The sequence below is a fragment of the Cebus imitator genome, unplaced genomic scaffold (genome assembly GCF_001604975.1).
Source record: "Cebus imitator isolate Cc_AM_T3 unplaced genomic scaffold, Cebus_imitator-1.0 Scaffold413, whole genome shotgun sequence".
Lineage (NCBI taxonomy): Eukaryota > Metazoa > Chordata > Mammalia > Primates > Cebidae > Cebus > Cebus imitator.
This window is the reverse complement of record NW_016107728.1, coordinates 1571409-1589879: the sequence shown is the minus strand read 5'-3', so window position 1 is coordinate 1589879 and position 18471 is coordinate 1571409. Positions and strand designations below refer to the sequence as shown.

The window sequence follows — 18471 nt, the reverse complement described above, 5'->3', positions numbered from 1 at the left end:
AGAGAGTCCATCATGAACTCAACTGATAAAAAGGCTACACTTTGGTTTGAAGAGCCTTTTTTTTTTTTTTTTTTTATTTTTCCTTTTTTTTACAGGTTTTTTTTTTTTTTTTTTAAATCATATAGTTTTGAATGAATCAAAACATAAAAGTCTTCCAGAAATATTTGCAAATTATCCAACCTAGTGGGGTGTCAGGATTAAAAGCAAAGTTATCTTTAAAAATATCTAGAATATGATAATCAACTACCTAATGTGATAATAATGTATGTAATAAGATCTTTAAAATTTTATGTTTAGCAAGTCTATTAATACTAAAAACAATGCCATAAAGTTTTGAGTAATCAGAAAACATGTTTCATTTTTTTTTAAATGTTGGAAGCCCTCCCTAAATGTAAAATTTATTTCAACCAGGAAAACCATCCTCCTTGCATGTCCCTGCATGGCACTGGTGATCTTACAATCACAGGATCTTAGAGCTCTACGGACCTGAGGAACGGATCTCATCCAACCCCCTCAGTTCTATAGACAGGCCCTGAAAATGACAGATGCTAGGAGAGGGGCTCGGGGTCCTGAAGCTGAATGGTCAGAGAGCCAGGTGTGGACAGGTAGCCTGCGTTCACTCACTGCCCTTCCTACCACACAAGGTTGTCACTCGGTTAACTCCTTGATTACAGAGTGGAGGGACATTTGGAAATACATGTACTGACTCCGAGACAAGAAAGATTCTTCTCGTGATTGTCTATTTCTCCTACAAGCAGGACACAGTAAATTCCAGTTGGAGAAAATGTCTGATAAATTCAAATGGTAAGCTATGCCTGCTTTTGCTTTAATGATCCTCTGAAATAGCTGGTCAAGAACCTACCCTTTCTAGAGGGAAAAAACTCCAGATGTTCTGAATGTTTCTGTCATTTGCAAATCATTGCACAAAGGCTAAATTCACCAGGTGACTCCATACCATCTGGTGTGGGACAGACGTGTCACAGAACTACCAGAGCACTTCCATGATTTAAACAAATAAACAAAAAAAAAAAATTCAAATGTAAAATGCTCTCTTTTTAATTACTAAATTAAGAAAGTTAAACAATTTAAAAATGTAAACTCACAAATAAATCATAACAAAAAAGGAATTAAGACTTCAGAGTTGCTAGTCAGTATTAAAAACTCAATAGAAATAGGATTTTTGATTTGTTGTTGTTAAACATATGTAATTCAAGGTTGGTACAAACAGCAACTAAAAATGTAATACTCTGTTTCTGTGCATCCCCATGAAATGTAAAGTAGTGCATAGTTATTCCACTGGAGAACTCTTGGACATATAGAAAGTCATTCATTAGCAGTACAGGACATTTAAAACACTTATTTTACAATGGGAAATGTACAGCCCCCACCCTCATTTCCCCCATAAATTTTAGTTGCATGAGAAAGTTTAGCAGGTTGGCATGACTACAATGCTATGGGTTTTAGACCATTTAAATGTGGTTACAGGTTTATTAAATTAAAAATGTCTGAAACATTTCAGCATTCATATTTTTATACAAGAAGTTTGTGTGGTATCCATCTTCCAGTTCTCATGGTCGTATCAGCCATTTGCTTGCTTATGTTTAAGTTTTGAGACCAAATCGCAGTAAGCTGAAGCAAATACTGGTAACAGAACTTGTAAATTCAGCTTGGGGGTCGGTTCCTGAAAAGAGTCAAAGTAAACAAGCATCTACAGGTACAGTCGTGAACCAGAAAAGTGCAATCCAAATGAAAAAAGTCATGTTTTGCAAAAGCCAAAAATGAGGCCGCTGGTGTTTTCAGAATGACACCAGTGCTTTGATGCTGCCTGGCAGTAAAATCCTCCCTCTGGGTCCCACAGCTTGGTGGCCCAGGCTGGCCACAGTCTCCACGTTAGCACCCACGTTGTATATGTACAGAGACATATATATTATATATATTCATGTTTATAAAAAAGAAAACAAAAACATCTGTCCTGATTGGTTTTTGTTAAAACATGAAAAAAAATTTTATTGTTTTAGACAAAGAGGCCACTTTTGGAAAATAATACTTTTTTTTTTAGTTGAATCAGGTGAAGACAGAGTTAAAATCACATAGGATTTGCATTTTTAAAAAAGGAAAGCACTAGGATTGTTGGCACTGGAGTAACTATTTACACTGAACAGAGGTATGGCCTTTTACATAACATCAATACAATGCATTTTCCAAAGTCTGAGAATTAACAAGGTTCTGTCTCAAATGCTTCACAGAGGAGGTTCGGATTTGGGGACAAGTGTCATTAATGAGGGCCATGGAAGTTCGTCAGCTTCAGAGTCACATGCAATTTGATCCTGGGCGGTTCCGCTGCTGGGGAGCAGCTGGCTACGGAATTGAAAGCTAATGGGGAGGGGTGGGGCAGCCTCTGGGACAAGGCCTCTCTCCGCAGACCTGGGCCTTACAGGTTTTCACCAGGTTGGTACTGGGGCTCTGTGGCGGTAAAGTAGTCTTCCAGGAAGCCCTGCAAGTACTCAAAAGTGGGGCGTTCTTCAGGGTCCTTTTTCCAGCAGTGGATCATGAGCTCATGCAGAGAGATGGGGCAGTCCTGAGGGCAGGGCATCCTGTAGCCTCGCTCCACCTGCTCCAGCACCTCCCGGTTGTTCATGCCTGCAAAGACAAGAGCAATGAGAGTGGGCACCCCGGGGCTCCAGGCCCTGACGGGCCACACTGGCAGCTCCCCTTTCTTCTTTGCATCTGCAGGTGGCTAAAACATGTGGAGAGCCCCGACCTCCCCCAGGAGTCAAACCCTGCCATGGTGCTCAGGAGTAAGAAGGAGTGCAGAACTGAGACATGCAGAAACCCAGAGGATGAATCTCAAAAGCATAAGTGAAGGAAGCCAGACACAAAAGGCAACATACTATACGAGTTCATTTATACGAGATTCTAGAAAAGGCACAATTACATCTATAGAAAGCAGATCAGTGGCTGCTGGGGGACAGAAGCAATCCCCGCAAAGGGGCCAGAGGGAACTCCAAGGGGGATGGGAAGGTTCTGTGTCAGGGTCAACAGGTCAACAAACTTTTTCTGTAAAAGGCCAGACAATAAATATTTTTGGCTTTGCGGGTCACGTATGATCCCTGTCTTTTTCTTTTTAACAACCCTTCAAAAACGTACAAAACAAATAAAGGTTGGGAGCCAGATCTGCCAACCCTCTTCTGTATCATGTGCCTGGTGGAGTGACTGTTTATGTTTGTCAAAACTCAATAAACTGCATTCTTAAAATTGTTAAATTTTATTGTGTGTAAATTATACTTCAATTAAGCTGAGAAAAATATATGAACAAAGCAGACAAAAAATCGCACAGAATGAAAGCACGCTGCCCCTTGTTTATAGCATTGATAAACTCCATTTATGAACTTCATAAATTTGCTTTCCTCATGCCTGGGCAAACACTTGGTTCCCCACTGTCAGAGATCTGCCACCACGCCAGCATGGCTGGGGACTGTCTGGCCCTGCGACCCCACAGTGCCCTGAGGTTTGGTGAATCTGATGGGGAGACAGAGCATGTCTTCGGCCTGTCTCTGCTGATGACCTCAGCCAGGCCATCCATCATTTGAGGCTCTCCTGACTCTGGGGGAGCTGCCTCACGTTGAAACACTGGGCTGCATAGCACTAACAGAAGACAGATCGCTAACTCCCTAGAGAGTGCGGCCTCCTGCAGCTGGCTGCCTTAACATTACAGGAACTACCAAACTTAGCGGGTGGCCAATGTCCTGTCCTCTTCCCAACTATTGCCGGCCAGTATTCTCCAGTTTTGCTCCCTCTTTTCGTTATATCACCTTCTGCCATCTCCCCTGTCAAACTGTGCTATGTTTTGGTTGCTTCCTGGCCAGTGAGGCTATAATCGGGAATCCTCCCCAATTTCTGACCTGGTTAATTTGCAGGAGCAAGAACCCAATGTCAAGCCATATAGAAACCAAGATTTCTTCCCTTATCTCCCAGGGCTCCAGCCAGCAGGAGCACATATCACATGCACGGACCTCCCTTTACTTCTGGGGGAGGTGGCGACCTGCTAGCTAGAAACCTGTCAGCCCAGCCAGAGGCGCTGGGCCAGAGCACAGCCTGTCCCCCTGGACAGGGAACACTTGGACTTCTGGGTCTGCTGCCAGTCCTCTTGGTCGTGTTGTTCCTTGTGGAACAGAGTGTATCCTGGCTGCTCCTGGCTGTCAACCACAGCCCGGCAATCCCATGTCTCTCCAGGCCTTTTCAGGATGCTTTCTTATTCTCTGCCATTATCACTTCTTAAGGTGATAAAAATTCTGTATTATTTCTGCTGTACTGAAGTAGGCCTTCAATGCAATTATTGTAAAATAACCTCACTCATGTGTCAGGACGACCCCTTATTTTAGGGAGAGAGGTTTGCTGAAGGAGTCGGGGTCCCTGCCTCTGTGCCATGCTTTTACCAGGACTTCCTCAGTTGCATGTGCGGAGGGAGCGGCAAGGCTGCGGCTAATTAGCCTACATCCTCCTCCAGCCGCTGAAAATGCGGGAGGGGGAGGGGAGCTGGAAGCAAGGGAGGAAGTGGAGCTGCTCGGGAATGCAAGACAGCCTTCTCCTTGGGCTCTAGACAAATGCAGGCAGAGGCCAGCGTTTCCTTATCCACAGTTCCACAATCCAACAAGCTCTGAATACCATCAAGTTTTTGTAACTCACTTGACTGCAGAACTGATCTGAATTGACCTCATTTGGTCACAAAACCTGAAGTGATTATGAGGCTATTTACTGTTTTTATTTATTCATACATATTGCCCAGAAAGATTAGGAAGGAAGGGTGTACAGGCAATCATGTAGCAGAACTGGCGTTCTCCAAAGAAGCGTCTGCCTTGCCGCATCTTTTAGTACAGTCCTTGGTTTCATTTTTCAGAAATGACAGAGCTTGGACCTGCAGAAATCTCCCGTTTCTCTGTCTCTGCCAGCAGCCCACAGGAATGGGAGGGAAAACAGGCAGAAGGGCCTGACAGATCCTTCTGGGGTGGTTACAGCGCCTGAAACGCCTCCTAATGCCTGATTCTGGCTCTGAGTGCCTCCATCCAAAATGGCAGCACAGAGTTTAATTAATCACTCTCCTATTGCTCCACAGAGCACATGTCAGTACATGTTTCATTTCATTAAAAAATAGACTACTCAAATGGAAAGATTTCACTAAAAAAAAAGTTTTCATACAATCTCTGCCAATGGAAAGTTTAATTGGCCACTGGGTCATTTTTCCAAAGCCTGGTCCAAGCCTCGGACACAGATTTGGTGATGTGAACCTCAACATGTAGCGCCCCCTGAGGCAGCCTGCTTCTTGGGCATTTGGGGCCAGGGACAGGGTATAAAGTGGCCCATGCAGGGTCCTAGCAGACCCACATGATCAGGCTCCCTCTCGCTCTCCCCCTCTTTTCCTGTCTGTGACCCTCCGCTCTTCCCTACTCCTCTTCTTCCTTCTCATGTTTTCTTCTCCCCAGACCTCTCAAAGCACGGGGAGCATATGAAAACAATTCCACGCACTGGGCCAAGTGGAAACATACCAATGGCTGCTTTGCCAGGAAAGCAGGCTATTTCAACAATGCACGTGGCTGACAATGACAACTGGAATGGGACTAGCTCTTTTCCAGCCATCCGTAAACCAGAACCTGCACAGGCTGACCTGCAGACCCGGCATTACAATGTACCTCTGCAACAATAACTGTACAATCAAGATATGCCCGCTCAGCAAGGCTTGGGCTAGTTTTTATTTTATAAACAACAACTAAATGGAATGCAATGTGTTAATTCAGGGTGCGTATCCCTTCTCTGAAATGCTTATGATCAGGAGTGTTTTGGACTTCAGCTATTTTAGGATTTTGGAATATTTGCATTATAGGGCTGCCCAACCAGTAAGTTGAGCATCCCTTTGAGTGTTATGTTAGGGCTCAAGAAGCTCCAGATTTTGGTGCAGTTTGGATTTTGGATTAGGGATACTCAACTTGTATTTAAAAAATAGTATTCTCAGCTATAAGAACTTTGAAAATCATGGTTTTCAAAGAATTTTTTTTTTGGAAAGATGGCTTTTACTCTGCACACTATGAAAAAGATGAGCCTATTTCATTTTTTTCTTCTTAGATGGTTTCATATTTTTGTTAGAAAGAAAACTGTTATTTCCTCTTTTTAGCCACTTTTCCCCAAGACATTGGATTTACCTAATACCTGAGAGGTTAAGGGTAGTGAATGGGAAGGGAATAAACACAAGTTTGGGCACCCAGGCAGTGGGAGAGTGTCTTGAGAGACATGCGAACACTAGAGAGAAGCAGCTTATTTTTTATTTTTAGTTTTTGAGATGACGTGTGGCTCTGTCGCCCAGACTGGAGTGCAGTGGCGCAACAAGGCTCACTGCAGCCTCTGCCTCCTGGGTTCAAGTGATTTTCCTGCCTCAGCCTTCGGAGTAGCTGGGATTACAGGTGTGCGCCACTATGCTGGGCTAATTTTTGTATTTTTAGTAGAGACGGGGTTTCACTATGTTGGCCAGGCTGGTCTAGAATTCTTGGCCACAAGTGAGCCATCTGCCTTGTCCACCCAAAGTGCTGGGATTACAGGCGTGAGCCACCATGCCCGGCCAGAAGAATCTTTTTATTGCACTTCCAACTGAGGAGGTGGACAAGGGTGCCTGGGAATGTTTTTCCTTTTTCTCCCTTCTCAGTGGAAAGAAGAAGAGACAGAAACTTTATAAAATATGGTGTCTGAGCACATTTTAAGGCAACACTGTCATAAATAGTTTGGCCTTCTAGGTTTCCTAGTGGGCGCTGCAAGGGAGAGCATTTTTCAGCAGGGGGGGAGGTCCCAGCTGGCCAGTGGTGTCTGACTGTGGGAAGAGCCATTTTCAAACAGTGTGTGTGTCTCCTGGTTCCCACAGAGAGGAGGCTCGGGGCTGGGCAGCCAGGAAGCACAGAGGCCACTGCCCAATTTTGTTCCAACTCTCTCCTCTGCCTTTCTAGCCCCAAAGGAGCAACCAGCCCCTCCTGCTCTCTCTCTAGAGTCGCTCAGGAAAACAGGTCATTGTGGTGGGTCACTTTCACAGGGTACAATCGAATAGTACACAATCCATAAAACACCTCCAGCACCTCGGGAAGCTGAGGCAGACTGCTTGAGCTCAGGAGTTCGAAGCCAGCCTGGGCAACATGGTGAAACCATGTCTGCACAAAAAGTACAAAAATTAGCTGGGTATGGTGGCATGCACCTGTGGTCCCAGCTGTTCAGAGGGCTGAGGTGGGAGGAATGTTTGAGCCCAGGAGGTTGAGGCTGCAGTGAGCTGAGACAGTGCCACTGCACTCCAGCCTGGGTGACAGAGTGAGACCTTACTAGTCCATGGTGTGGGGTCTGCCTTCGAGTCCCTCTTTCCCAGAGCCTCCATGGAATACCTCCTGTCAACTTAGATTTTAGGCTTTCAAACATGGTCCCTGACATAGCATCATTTCCAGTCGGTCTGCCCCAAACACTGCAACTGAGATCCTCCAGCCAACAGAAGTGTACTCACTTCCTGCCATTCTGATGCTATTATTCTTTCTAAATCATTTTGCTGGCTTCCTCCAGCACACTCAGAGGTCAAGTTCCAACTCTCACTTTCAAACTCTGACTCTGTAGGGTTGCCAACAGTGTCTACTCTTGTGTGTATGTTTTCTTTTCCCTTTTCTTTTAAACTTCCCTGTTCCACTTCTTTGAGCTGCACGTCAACACAGTAGTCTTCCTTTTTTTCTTTTAGATTCTTTGAAAAAAAAATTTTTTTTTAAGGGACAAGGTCTTGCTCTGTCACCCAGGCTGGAGTGCAGCAGCATTGAACATGCCTCACTGCAGCCTTGAACTCCTGGGCTCATGCAATCCTCCTCACACTTCAGTCTCCCAAGCAGCTAGGACTGTAAGTATACACCACCATGCCTGGCTAATTTTTTTATTTTTATTTTTATTTTTTGTAGAGATAGCATCTTGCTGTGTTGTCCAGGCTGATCTTGAACTTCTGGCCTCAAGCGAGCCTCTCTGCCTTAGCTTCCCAAAGTGCTGGGATTACAGATATGAGCCGCTCTTCCTGGCCTCCTTTTAGATTCTTTAGGGAAGGAATAAAAATCACTGTCACTGGCAGAGCACCGAAATAGGTATCACTTCCTGACTTCTGACTTTGCATCTCTTAGCAGGTGACTTGACTTCCCTTGACCTCGGTTTCTCCATTTGCTAACAAAATACCTCAACATTCATTGTGCTTTCAGCTATTTGAAAACAGTGTTTTTTTATGAAAGAAGAGTGTTTGTGTTTTATAGCTTTTCATTTGTGCAGCTTCCCAATATGGATCTCAGATGGGCCATATCTGCATAATCAGGGATTTTAACTGTTATCTGCCCACGTTTGCATCTGGATTTGACTGTGGGTTGCAAGAATCTGGATTTTTGTGCCATGTGAATAATTAAGCACTTTAACAATGGGAATGGTGTTTAGGTTATCAGACGTCCAAATAACTTTTGCAAACTGAGCTTTCCATTCAAAGCGAATTCCACAATGTTGTGCACAAGGCCTTGGGTCTGAGGCTCCCCTTCCTTCTGTGCATAAACCCTTGAAAAGGCCCTGTGTTTACACGTCTGCTGAGCAGTGCTGCGCTGGCGCGGGGAAGGAGGAGGGGTGTTAATGGTGCTTGCTCAGCACGAGCCTGCGCCATCGCATGTGCTTGTATTAACAGATTCTCATGTGTCCTTGCTATCAGACTGGCTAACAAGCGTGACGCTGAGTTTGATTTTAGTATAGGATCAATGAGAAAATTTTGGGCAGAGAGATGCTGATGGAAGAGTGTGGATGAGAATAAAGAACTGATCTTGAGAAGGTACAATAATGACTTGTTTTGTTTCTCCTTCCCCACCTTGCCAGATAACCTAAGGGCAGCTGTTTTTATTAGGCCCACTGTGTTAATAAACACAGAAAGACGGTTACTCATGTAACTGAATACGCAGGTATTTCTGTATTGGAAGTTGATAATATAGTATCACATAGAACTCCTTTGTCTCAGAAAAAAAAAGGCAGTGAAAAAGAGAGGCAGGGTGCCCATAGGGAAGGCCCTGGGACTGCACCTCTGAGAACAAGGAGCGGCAGCACGTGGGGTGAGAACACAGGACCAGGCAGGGAACATGGGACAGTGGGTGGGGAACATGGGACTGGGGGCGGGGAACACAGGGCTTGGGGTGGGAGAATACAGGACCGGGGGTTGAGAACACGGGACTAGGGCCTGAAAAGTCCCTCTCTGGCTGCCTTGTTCATGCGCATTCTCCTCTGCTCTCCCTCCTCCTCTCACCAGCCATGCTGGTCGAGAGAAACCTTGGTAGGTGGAGGTGACAGCATGACCTCTGGGCATTCTAGGCAGGGATCCCTCTCTGAGGGAACAACATGAACCGCAGGAAAAACCCCAGGGACTGTGGATGAGCCAGGGAGAGACACTGCACCCTGGGCTAAGATGAGAGCTTTCATTCGGCTTCCCAGTCTCCTCCTGGTGGGGAGTCCTAACTCTTTCCTCTCCCATGAAAAACCTGCTCCTGTTGTCATGGTGAACAGAGAGAAATACGAATCTATGGTTCAGGGCTCTAAGGCAGAGGGAGGACCAGAGTGGGACTTGGAATCCTTTAAGGAAGGAGCCACCAGTTTCATTAATTTCCCTTACTTCTTTAGGTCATTATCAAGCAACTAGATGTATTTAAGAAAGTCACCTGCTGAATGACTTGAAAGTGCTTCGAATGAATGAGTAAGTGTGGTTTGCTTAAGAAAGTGTTCCTGGCGGGGTGTGGTGGATCACGCCTGTAATTCCAGCACTTTGGGAGGCCAAGGAGAGTGGATCACCTGAGGTCAGGAGTTCGAGACCAGCCTGACCAACATGGCGAAACCCTCTCTACTAAAAATGCAAAAATTAGCCACGCATGGTGGTGGGCACCTATAATCCCAGTTTCTTGGGAGGCTGAGGCAGGAGAATTGCTTGAACCCGGGGGCAGAGGTCGCAGTGAACCGAGCTTGTGCCACTGCACTCCAGTCTGGGTGACAGAGGAAGATTTCATCCATCCTCCTCCCCCCCAAAAAAAGCATTCCTGCTCTACCAGGTCCTGCCATATTCACAAAACAGGTATTCAGTTAAGAGCCAGGGCACAGAATGGCCAGGACACTCTGCCTAGAATAGTGTTGGAACATGGTGTTTGAAATGATCACATGGTCAACTTCCCAGAACAACTTTGAGGACAGAGGCTACCTCGTGGCTGGAAAAATATGTATCTATGTGTGAAGATGATGGAATACAGTTGAAAGGCTTTGCAGGCTATGGGCCAAATTTAAAAACCTTGTTTGAAAAACCTCATAGGTGAGTTATTTTTTTCTGTCTCGTTCACTCATTTATTTGCTTATACTTACCGAGAGTCTACTGTAGGGCAGACCCTCTGCTAGGCCTTGGGAATCCATCAAAGGGGCTTCCTTCTCTGCAGCTACTGAGAAACAGACACACAAACGGGGCCCCAACAGAAATGTGCCAGGTGTCATGAAGGCAACCAGGAGCACCCCATTTGGTCTGGACTTGGGTAAGTCTTTACAAAGCAGATGATGTTCAGTTGGGCTTTGAAGGGTTCTGAGGCAGACAGGGTAGCCACAAAGAGAGACTTGCATGTTCAAGAGAGATCTCTTGGTGTGTCTTGGGTAACGTGTGAAGGATGGAAGGCAGCAGAGAGAAATCATGTCACCTCATGTCACTCTCCCGCTCAAATCCCCTCACTTCCCATCTCACTAAGGGTAAAAGCAGGCCGGGTGTGGTGGCTCACACCTGTAATCCCAGCACTTTGGGAGGCTGAGGTGGACGGATCACCTGAGGTCAGGAGTTCGAGACCATTCTAACCAACATGAAGAAGCCCTGTCTCTACTAAAAGTACAAAATTAGTTGGGTGTGGTGGTGCATGCCTGTAATTCCAGCTACTTGGGAGACTTAGGCAGGGGAATTGCTTGAACCTGGGAGGTGGAGGTTGTGGTAAGCCGAGATCATGCCATTGCACTCCAGCCTGGGCAATGAGCGAAACTCCATCTCAAAAAAAAAAAAAAAAAAAAAAAAAAAAAGAGTAAAAGCGAAAGTTCCAACCAAGACCTAGAAAGGCCATCTATGATTTGACCCTGGGGCCTATGAGACCTCCTGCTCCCTCTCCTCCAGCCACGCTGGCATCCTGTGGTTTTGGAGGGTCCCTGTACTCTCCCTTCCCCTGATGGAAGCTCTGTTCCCAGATACCCACCTGGCTCGAGTCGTGCTTCCTTCAGGTCTTACTCACCAGTGAGCTGCTCCTTTGCCTCTCCTCTCTCTCCCCTTCTCTGTTTTATTTTTCCCTCTAGCTGTTAATAGCAGCAAACATTCAATCTATTTTGTTTATCTTTGTTTACTGTTTGTCTCCTCAAAGAAGAATGGAAGTCTATGAGGGCAGAAGCCCTGTTGTCTGTTGCTTCATTGCTGTATTCCTGGTGCTTGGAATAGTACCTGGCATATAGCAGGTTTGCAGTAAATATTTGTAGAATGACTGCAGAAAAAGAGTTATCAAGGACTATGTAAAGTTAAGGTTTCTAGCTTTTATCTGGAAGGCAAAAGGAAGCTGTGGACACTTTTAACCAGGGTGAGATAACCAGGTCTGTGTTTTCTAGGATACTAACTCTGTTGGCGACAGTGATAGAATGGTGGGTGGGTGCTGGGGAGGTGGGGAGAAGCCGGAAGCAGAGAGGAAAAGAAGGATTTGAGGAGGGTTTTAAAGGTGAAATGACAGGTGAAAATGCATAACTCTGATTTTATGCATCAACCCAGAAAACCGCTTTTACTTAAGTGTTTTTATTTCTCATACGCAACAATCCATCAGTATGAAATCAGTTCTCATTTTGAGGCAAAGAATGCTTCTGAATCCTTGCTTGCAGAAAAGCAAGCTAGACTGCAGAGAATGCATTCGGGTCAGGCTGCTAGCAGGGAACTGATCAAATGGAGCTCTTCTTTGGAACTGCATCTATACTTGTTACACATCTCAAAGGCAACCTTCCTCACATGATAAGGTGATGTAACTTTTCTCCACCACCCCCCTGTTAATCTCAGCATCACATTTCAGTATTTTGTTTCCTTCGGCTTCAAGGTCCTCATTGAGTTTGAGATTGTCCTCTTCCCTTCCTTTCTGTCCATGCCTCTCATAAAACTTGCCAATGTTCCATCATCTCCTCCTCCCTTTGCCCTTTATTTGGTCGCACCTCACCTACTCCACTGTAAGTTTCTTCTGGGATTGTCGCTTCTGGACCTTCTTTCACGCTGGGCAAAAATGCCTGGAACGCTTTTATAGAACCAATTTGTAAGTCACCTCCTCCTCCGGCACCTCCATTTTCATCTACCAGCCAAGGACCTTTCTTATGTTTTAAGAAAACAGCAGGCTACTCTCAGGTATGGAAGACTCAGAAAAATGTACCATCATCTACTGTTCTCCAAAAAAGAATTACTTGAAAATACACTGTAGCTGACTGAGACATGACTACATCAAAATGCAGAATGGAAGTTATGCTGGACTGGGACTGGGGGTCCATCCTCGGGTACCAGCAGCAGCACAAAGACTCAACGTGGAAAGCTGGGAAGTGAACCCTCAGCATACACTGACTGACTTGCCACACCAACAAATAGCAAGAATGGAAGGTCCTTCCTTGCTTTCACAGTGACATCTGAAGGAAGCTTCATGAAACTGCTTGTTCCTTAGGAATTGTTTTAATCCTGTAACTGGAATCTCTCTGTAAAAGCTTCTCCCTTAAGAAGAGTTTTCTGTTGGATTCACAAGCCCAATTAAATAGGATTACAGCTACGTTAAAAAGCAAAACCCAGAAAGAACCCATGGCTAGGAACAGGCCTGGGAACAATTTTTTGTGTGGCTTTCTTTGAATGAGGAGCAGCTCATGACACCCCCAGTGAGGACACAGCTCCCTGGTTGCCATTGCCAACCAGCCAGGCCCCAACACGGGCTCTTGGCCACCTTTCCAGCCACAACTCCAGGTGTGCCCCTGCACATGGCATCTTCTCAGATTCATCCTGTGCTCCCCAGAACTGTCCTCCCAGGCCTCCGTGCCTTCTCACGTGCCAGACCTTGGGATGCTCTTCCCGCCTTCCGGGTTTGGGGAAACCCTACTTGCCTTCCAAGGCCTGGCTGACTTGTCTTCCTTACACAGCCTCCTCTCTCCGCCCCTGCAGAGCTACAGGCAGCTAACACAGCCCAGTGCAGACCAGCACTTGCTCCCAGCTCTCTCTGCAGGAACCGCTGGAGTTAGTTCTCACTTCAGACTCCTCTGCCATCCTCACAGGACTCAGCATGAAGAGTCCTCTCAGGATCTGCTGTGTGTGGATACCTGGATCAGGCGTCCGTGATCCCATCATCAGAATGAAGATCTAGGCCCCATATTCAGTAAAGCCAAGTAATCCATCCCTTCAGAATGACTCCCTCTAATAAACAAGGAACAAAGAATGCTGGTTTCTTCCTGGATTTGAGGCATATTTTATCTATCTGACTGTAATGTCCACGAACACAGGGACTAAATTTATTCACTTGCCCACAGTGCTAACAGTGCCTAGCCCAAGGCAGGTACTAATCAAGGTTTGTTGAAATTATGAGGGTCTTATTTGCACTATTTCCCAGATGGTGCAAAATGCCTGGCACAGTTCACACTGACTGAAGCTATGCTGAATGAATGAATCCTGGTCTAAGAGGTAAAATGAGGCCATTTTCTTTATGCTAAAACCAAACCCGACAAAAGACTCCCTCAGAAGCGTGCACCTGCCTTCCTTCTCGGAGGCCCCCACCTCCACCCCTTTGTCTTGGCTTCTGTGTGAGACCCTGAGAAACAAAAAGCTGCTTTGTGTGACTGGAAGGAAAGGCTTCACAGAAATGCTAAACAACATTAACCTTTTCCCCCAATTGCATTTAACACACAGGGTGACTATAAACCTGGGGGGATCAGGAAGAAATCAGTTCGATATTCAGACAATAAACAAGGAAGAGACGCCTTCACATCTTCACCATCCCGAAACCCACACATTTCCCCCCATGAGAAGCGATTCAGAAACACCCATGCGGTGCCCCAGCCCCCTAGGGTGGCCCTTTCTTCTGTGCTGGTCGGTGATTCCCGGAGTGTATACCCATGTGTGCGTGCCGGGAGCAGCAGTCACTGCGGCATCAATAAAACTGACTTACACCCGCACCTCTAAATGCCCAGTGCTGGTTCTTTGGAGACCAGGAATTTGTCAATGTTGCCTTCATGTCAACCTGGCTCTCCTAGGAGTCTCAAAGCTACATGAACCCAGAAAGAGATTCTCTTGATGTGCCCCTCTCTGTGTTCTCTGAAGATGACCAGAAACAATCATAAAAAAGGAACAAAGGGATTACAAATTAATCTGCCCTTGCTGGCTCCTCTGACTACAACGATATGATTACAAACCCAGGATTTGCAAGAGACCTAAATTCCTCATTAATCTTCACTATCGTTTCTATCACTGTTTTTTTTTTTTTTTTTTTTTCTCTAACCTCCTTTCTTAGGCAGGGAATGAGGGGGAGCTATGTTCTTTCTTCCCTCAGCAGTAACTGAAAAATATGTCCTTAACATTTCAAAAAAGCAAATTGTCCCTGTGCTATAACCACTAAAGCGTGGAGGTGAAATGGCACGGGTGTCCTTTATGTCACCATCTGTCTACGTTAATGAATAGAAGCGTGGATAACCTAAACTCGTGGTTTCTCTGGATAGCATAAATCTGATAATCCAGAAACATTCCAGAGTCTAAGAATTTCTAATTTCTTTACATGACACTTGCTTTGGTATAGCATGTTTTGACTGTTCAGCAGCAGGCTGTGAGTGAGCTCTAAATTGTGTTTTGTGGGAGCTTCTGCTCTCTGGCCATCTGGAGCTGGGTCCTGCGGAAAGAACAGGTCCTGGTATCTTCCTGCCAGGCTCACTCCATGGGTCAGTGCTACAGTGTCATCAAAAAGCAGTGGGGCTTTTCTCCTTCTCTTTCCTAGATAGGTCTGCAAACTCCATTTGCGCAGTGGCACTGCCAGTGACATTTCTGCCCTGGGAACCACAGACACATACTGCCACTGAGAGAGGAGAGATTCTGTGAGCTGGAGGGGGACTGAAGCATTTAGAACAGCTGCTACTTACATTAATTCTGGCATACAGTTCATGGTGGCTGCTTGTCTACATACATGGTGGCTCCCAGTTCTGCTTTTCCCTGGCTGAATACCTGTCCGTGTTCTTCAAACTCAAGCTCAGCAGAAAGCTGAGGATGGCTTTGGAAAGCAAAGCAGGTGAAGTTTCCCCAAATGGTGTCAAAAAAGCCTCCAATCCCAGGCCCATTTCTGTGAGGCCCTGCTCTTACCTGGGTATGGCACTCTTCCTTTGGTGACCAGCTCTGTGAGTAAGATTCCAAAAGACCACACGTCAGACTTGATTGTGAACCTCCCATACAGGGCTGCCTCAGGGGCTGTCCACTTGATGGGGAATTTTGCACCTGCAGAATGAACACCTGGTTATTCATCAGGCAGAGGGCACTGCACTGGGTATGGGGTGCGGGAGGGAAAGGCACTTGCAAACCACTTTCATGAGAGCAGGTTTATAGGGGAGGATAGAAAGGAGGTGAAGCAGGAATGGACTGGGATTGGGAAGATGTAGGGTCTGGTCTTGGCTGTGTGACCGTAAGTAATCCAGCTTAATTTAAATTTTCCTATCAAAGTACCTTAATACCTCAATAAAAGGCGGAAGAAACCCTGGTTTCTTGTGATTTAGGAAAAAAAAATATATATTTAACTCTGAAATAATGCTGTGTTTCAATAAACATACATAAAATTTAGTCATAATGCTGGTCTCATGAGTCCTCTGGTATGTAAGACAGTTTGATCTCACCAGGTAGACAAAAATCAGATTAAACAACTGAGCTGCTCCCAGGGTGGGGACAACTGGATACAGCCCAAGTGTTCTGCTGAAATGGGTGAGATTTCCCAAAGGCCTCCCACACCCACAGTAGGGAAAGCAATCTGCCTCTAGCCCCTTCCATCTCCACACTTGTGGTCTTTCCTCCATTCTTTCTCCCTGTGGAGGCCATCTTTATTCCTGGGATAGTTTTTTCTTCTGTAATATCACTTTCTTACCATCTTACTTTTCTCCTCTCAGCCAGAAAGAGTACTATTTAATGTTTGTTTTGTAAAGAGCAGTTTCGCCTCCATGACTGTCTTATGAGCCTCTGACTTTTCAAGACCCAAGGTGCAAATTCATGCCAAAGTCAGTGGAGTCTTTTCTTTCAAAAATTGATCTGATAATTGAAAGAATCCTCTCTCTAACCAAAAAGAAGGGTGTGGTCCACCTGGCTTTTTACAAGCTTGATGTATGTGCAGGGAATTAAAAGGGATTCAGGCTGGGCATGGTGGCTCATGCCTGTAATCTTAGCACCTTGGGAGGCCAAAGCAGGCCAATCATTTGAGGTCAGGAGTTTGAGACCAGCCTGGCCAACATGGTGAAACCCTATCTATACTAAAAATACAAAAAATACAAAATTAGCTGGGCATGGTGGCATGAGTCTGTAGTCTCAGCTTCTCGGGAGGCTGAGGCAGGAGAATCGCTTGAACCTGGGAGGTGGAGGTTGCAGTGAGCCAAAATCTCTCCATTACACTCCAGCCTGGGTGACAGAGAAAGACTCCATCTCAGAAAAAATAAACTTAAATAAAATAAAGTAAAATAAAATGAAAGGGATTCAGCAGCTTGTGCTCTCAAACATTCAGCTCAGCAATTATAAAGCAGTTCCAGTTATTTTACTGAGCAAACTAAAAGAGAAACACAAAGAATTTTTTATTACGTATGTAAACACAATTACATGCTTAAAGCATGTTCATTCTGATTAAGGAGCTCCTAAAAATCATACAAAGGCTGACAAAATCAGAAAGTTTCATAGAATCTTCCATAAAAAGTCAGTATGTGCAAAAGTGATGAATGATTAAAATATTTAAATTGGCACAGTTTTAATAGCCAGTGGTATGATAAATTACAGCAATTAGATTTTTGTCTTAAATACAGCATATGATAACATCTTTAGTAAATCTACCCCGGCATTTTCAGGCAATATAATTTTCCTCTCCATCTCTCATGTGTCTGTGTGAAATGAGATGAAAAAAAAAAAATCCTACTATTTCATTATGAGGCATCTCACATAAACACTGGAGCAGAAAAGTTATTCTATAGTTTTCTTTTCCTTTTATGCATGGAGTTATTTTTAATTAGCTATGTTTCTCAGGCATAATTATTTATATCTTTCCTTATGTGCTAGATGATTCCACATAAGACCGGGGATTCTCTGAATAGTCGTTTTGTTTCTAAAGTTTCTTTCACAGCATTCTTCTCACACTTCCTATCCTTGAGCATTCTGTTCACGCAGCTTTGGACTTTGAGCCACTGGGATTAATGTGATAGATTTTCTTCAGTGTTGAGTGCAGACTTTGCCCTGGACCAAACCTCAGCTGGAGTTCTCCTACTTCAGAGAATTAAAGGTATACTACATTCATTCCTATTTAAACCATCTCTTGAGCCAAATTGCTTGGAAATCTCTGACCATCTCTGAAGTAAATGGAACATTCTTCTCTGCTGTGTAGACAAATCCTGTAAATGAAATGACAACCAAAGGAGCTGTTTCCCCTTCTTTGAATCATTCAACATTGATGAAGGTGTGTGTGTTGCTGAAACTGACTATTTAAAATTTGGATACAGTCATGTGAGATTTTCCAAGGGCTTTCACAATTTCTGATTTAAAAAACCAATGGCAGTATCAGTCAGTTGCATTAGTTAGCTTTATTATTTTCTCATATTATAATATACAATAAGGATTATAATATGTAAACCTTCAAAAAAATGTTAAAACAAAGGCTATATAATGTAAGGAATCTGTGAAAGGAAGTCATTTGGAGATACGTGCTCTGACTTACTACCAGTCGGAACTTACTAAAATTTATTTTGTATTAGTTTCCTTTCTAAGACAAAGAATATATTTGCACCAAACAATGTATTTGGAGGAATAAAAACTAACGTCTTTGTCCAACTTCTGCTGCTTCTCTGTCTTAAAATAGCAGCCGCATTTGACAAAAGAAGCTTCTTTATAGATAACTCATTTTCCTTTCCAAGGAAGACAAAAGGTTAAATCAAAGCAGCAATAAGGTATTAATGATTAACTGAGATTTCTACTGAAAAGAGCTAATCCCTGCTTCCTCTTTTACACATCTCATTACCTCTGTTTCCCCTTATCTTGATTTCCCACCTCCTGAGGGTACAAAGCTATTGGCCTTAAAATGCAGCTCTAAATGTGGTGGAGTTAACTGGGGATTTTTGGCAGGTGTTTTTACAAATAGCCATGCAGGCTGCACAATGTAAAACCCCAGTCTATGAAAACAGCAC

The 18471-nt window shown here is 44.6% G+C and overlaps 1 protein-coding gene across 5 annotated transcripts in view; it reads right to left on the bottom strand.

Moving 5' to 3' along the window:
- Window positions 1-1032: 1032 nt before the first annotated feature.
- Window positions 1033-18471, bottom strand: part of FYN (FYN proto-oncogene, Src family tyrosine kinase) — a 217153-nt gene continuing 199714 nt past the window's right edge. For all 5 annotated transcript variants that reach the window (XM_017509250.2, XM_017509255.2, XM_037731608.1 and 2 more), the window contains 2 exons: window positions 15416-15547; window positions 1033-2640 (listed from right to left, as the gene is read on the bottom strand). In XM_017509250.2, the coding sequence (XP_017364739.1) occupies window positions 2432-2640; window positions 15416-15547 (341 nt within the window). In that variant the 3' untranslated portion in view covers window positions 1033-2431. The remainder of the gene's footprint in view (window positions 2641-15415; window positions 15548-18471) is intronic.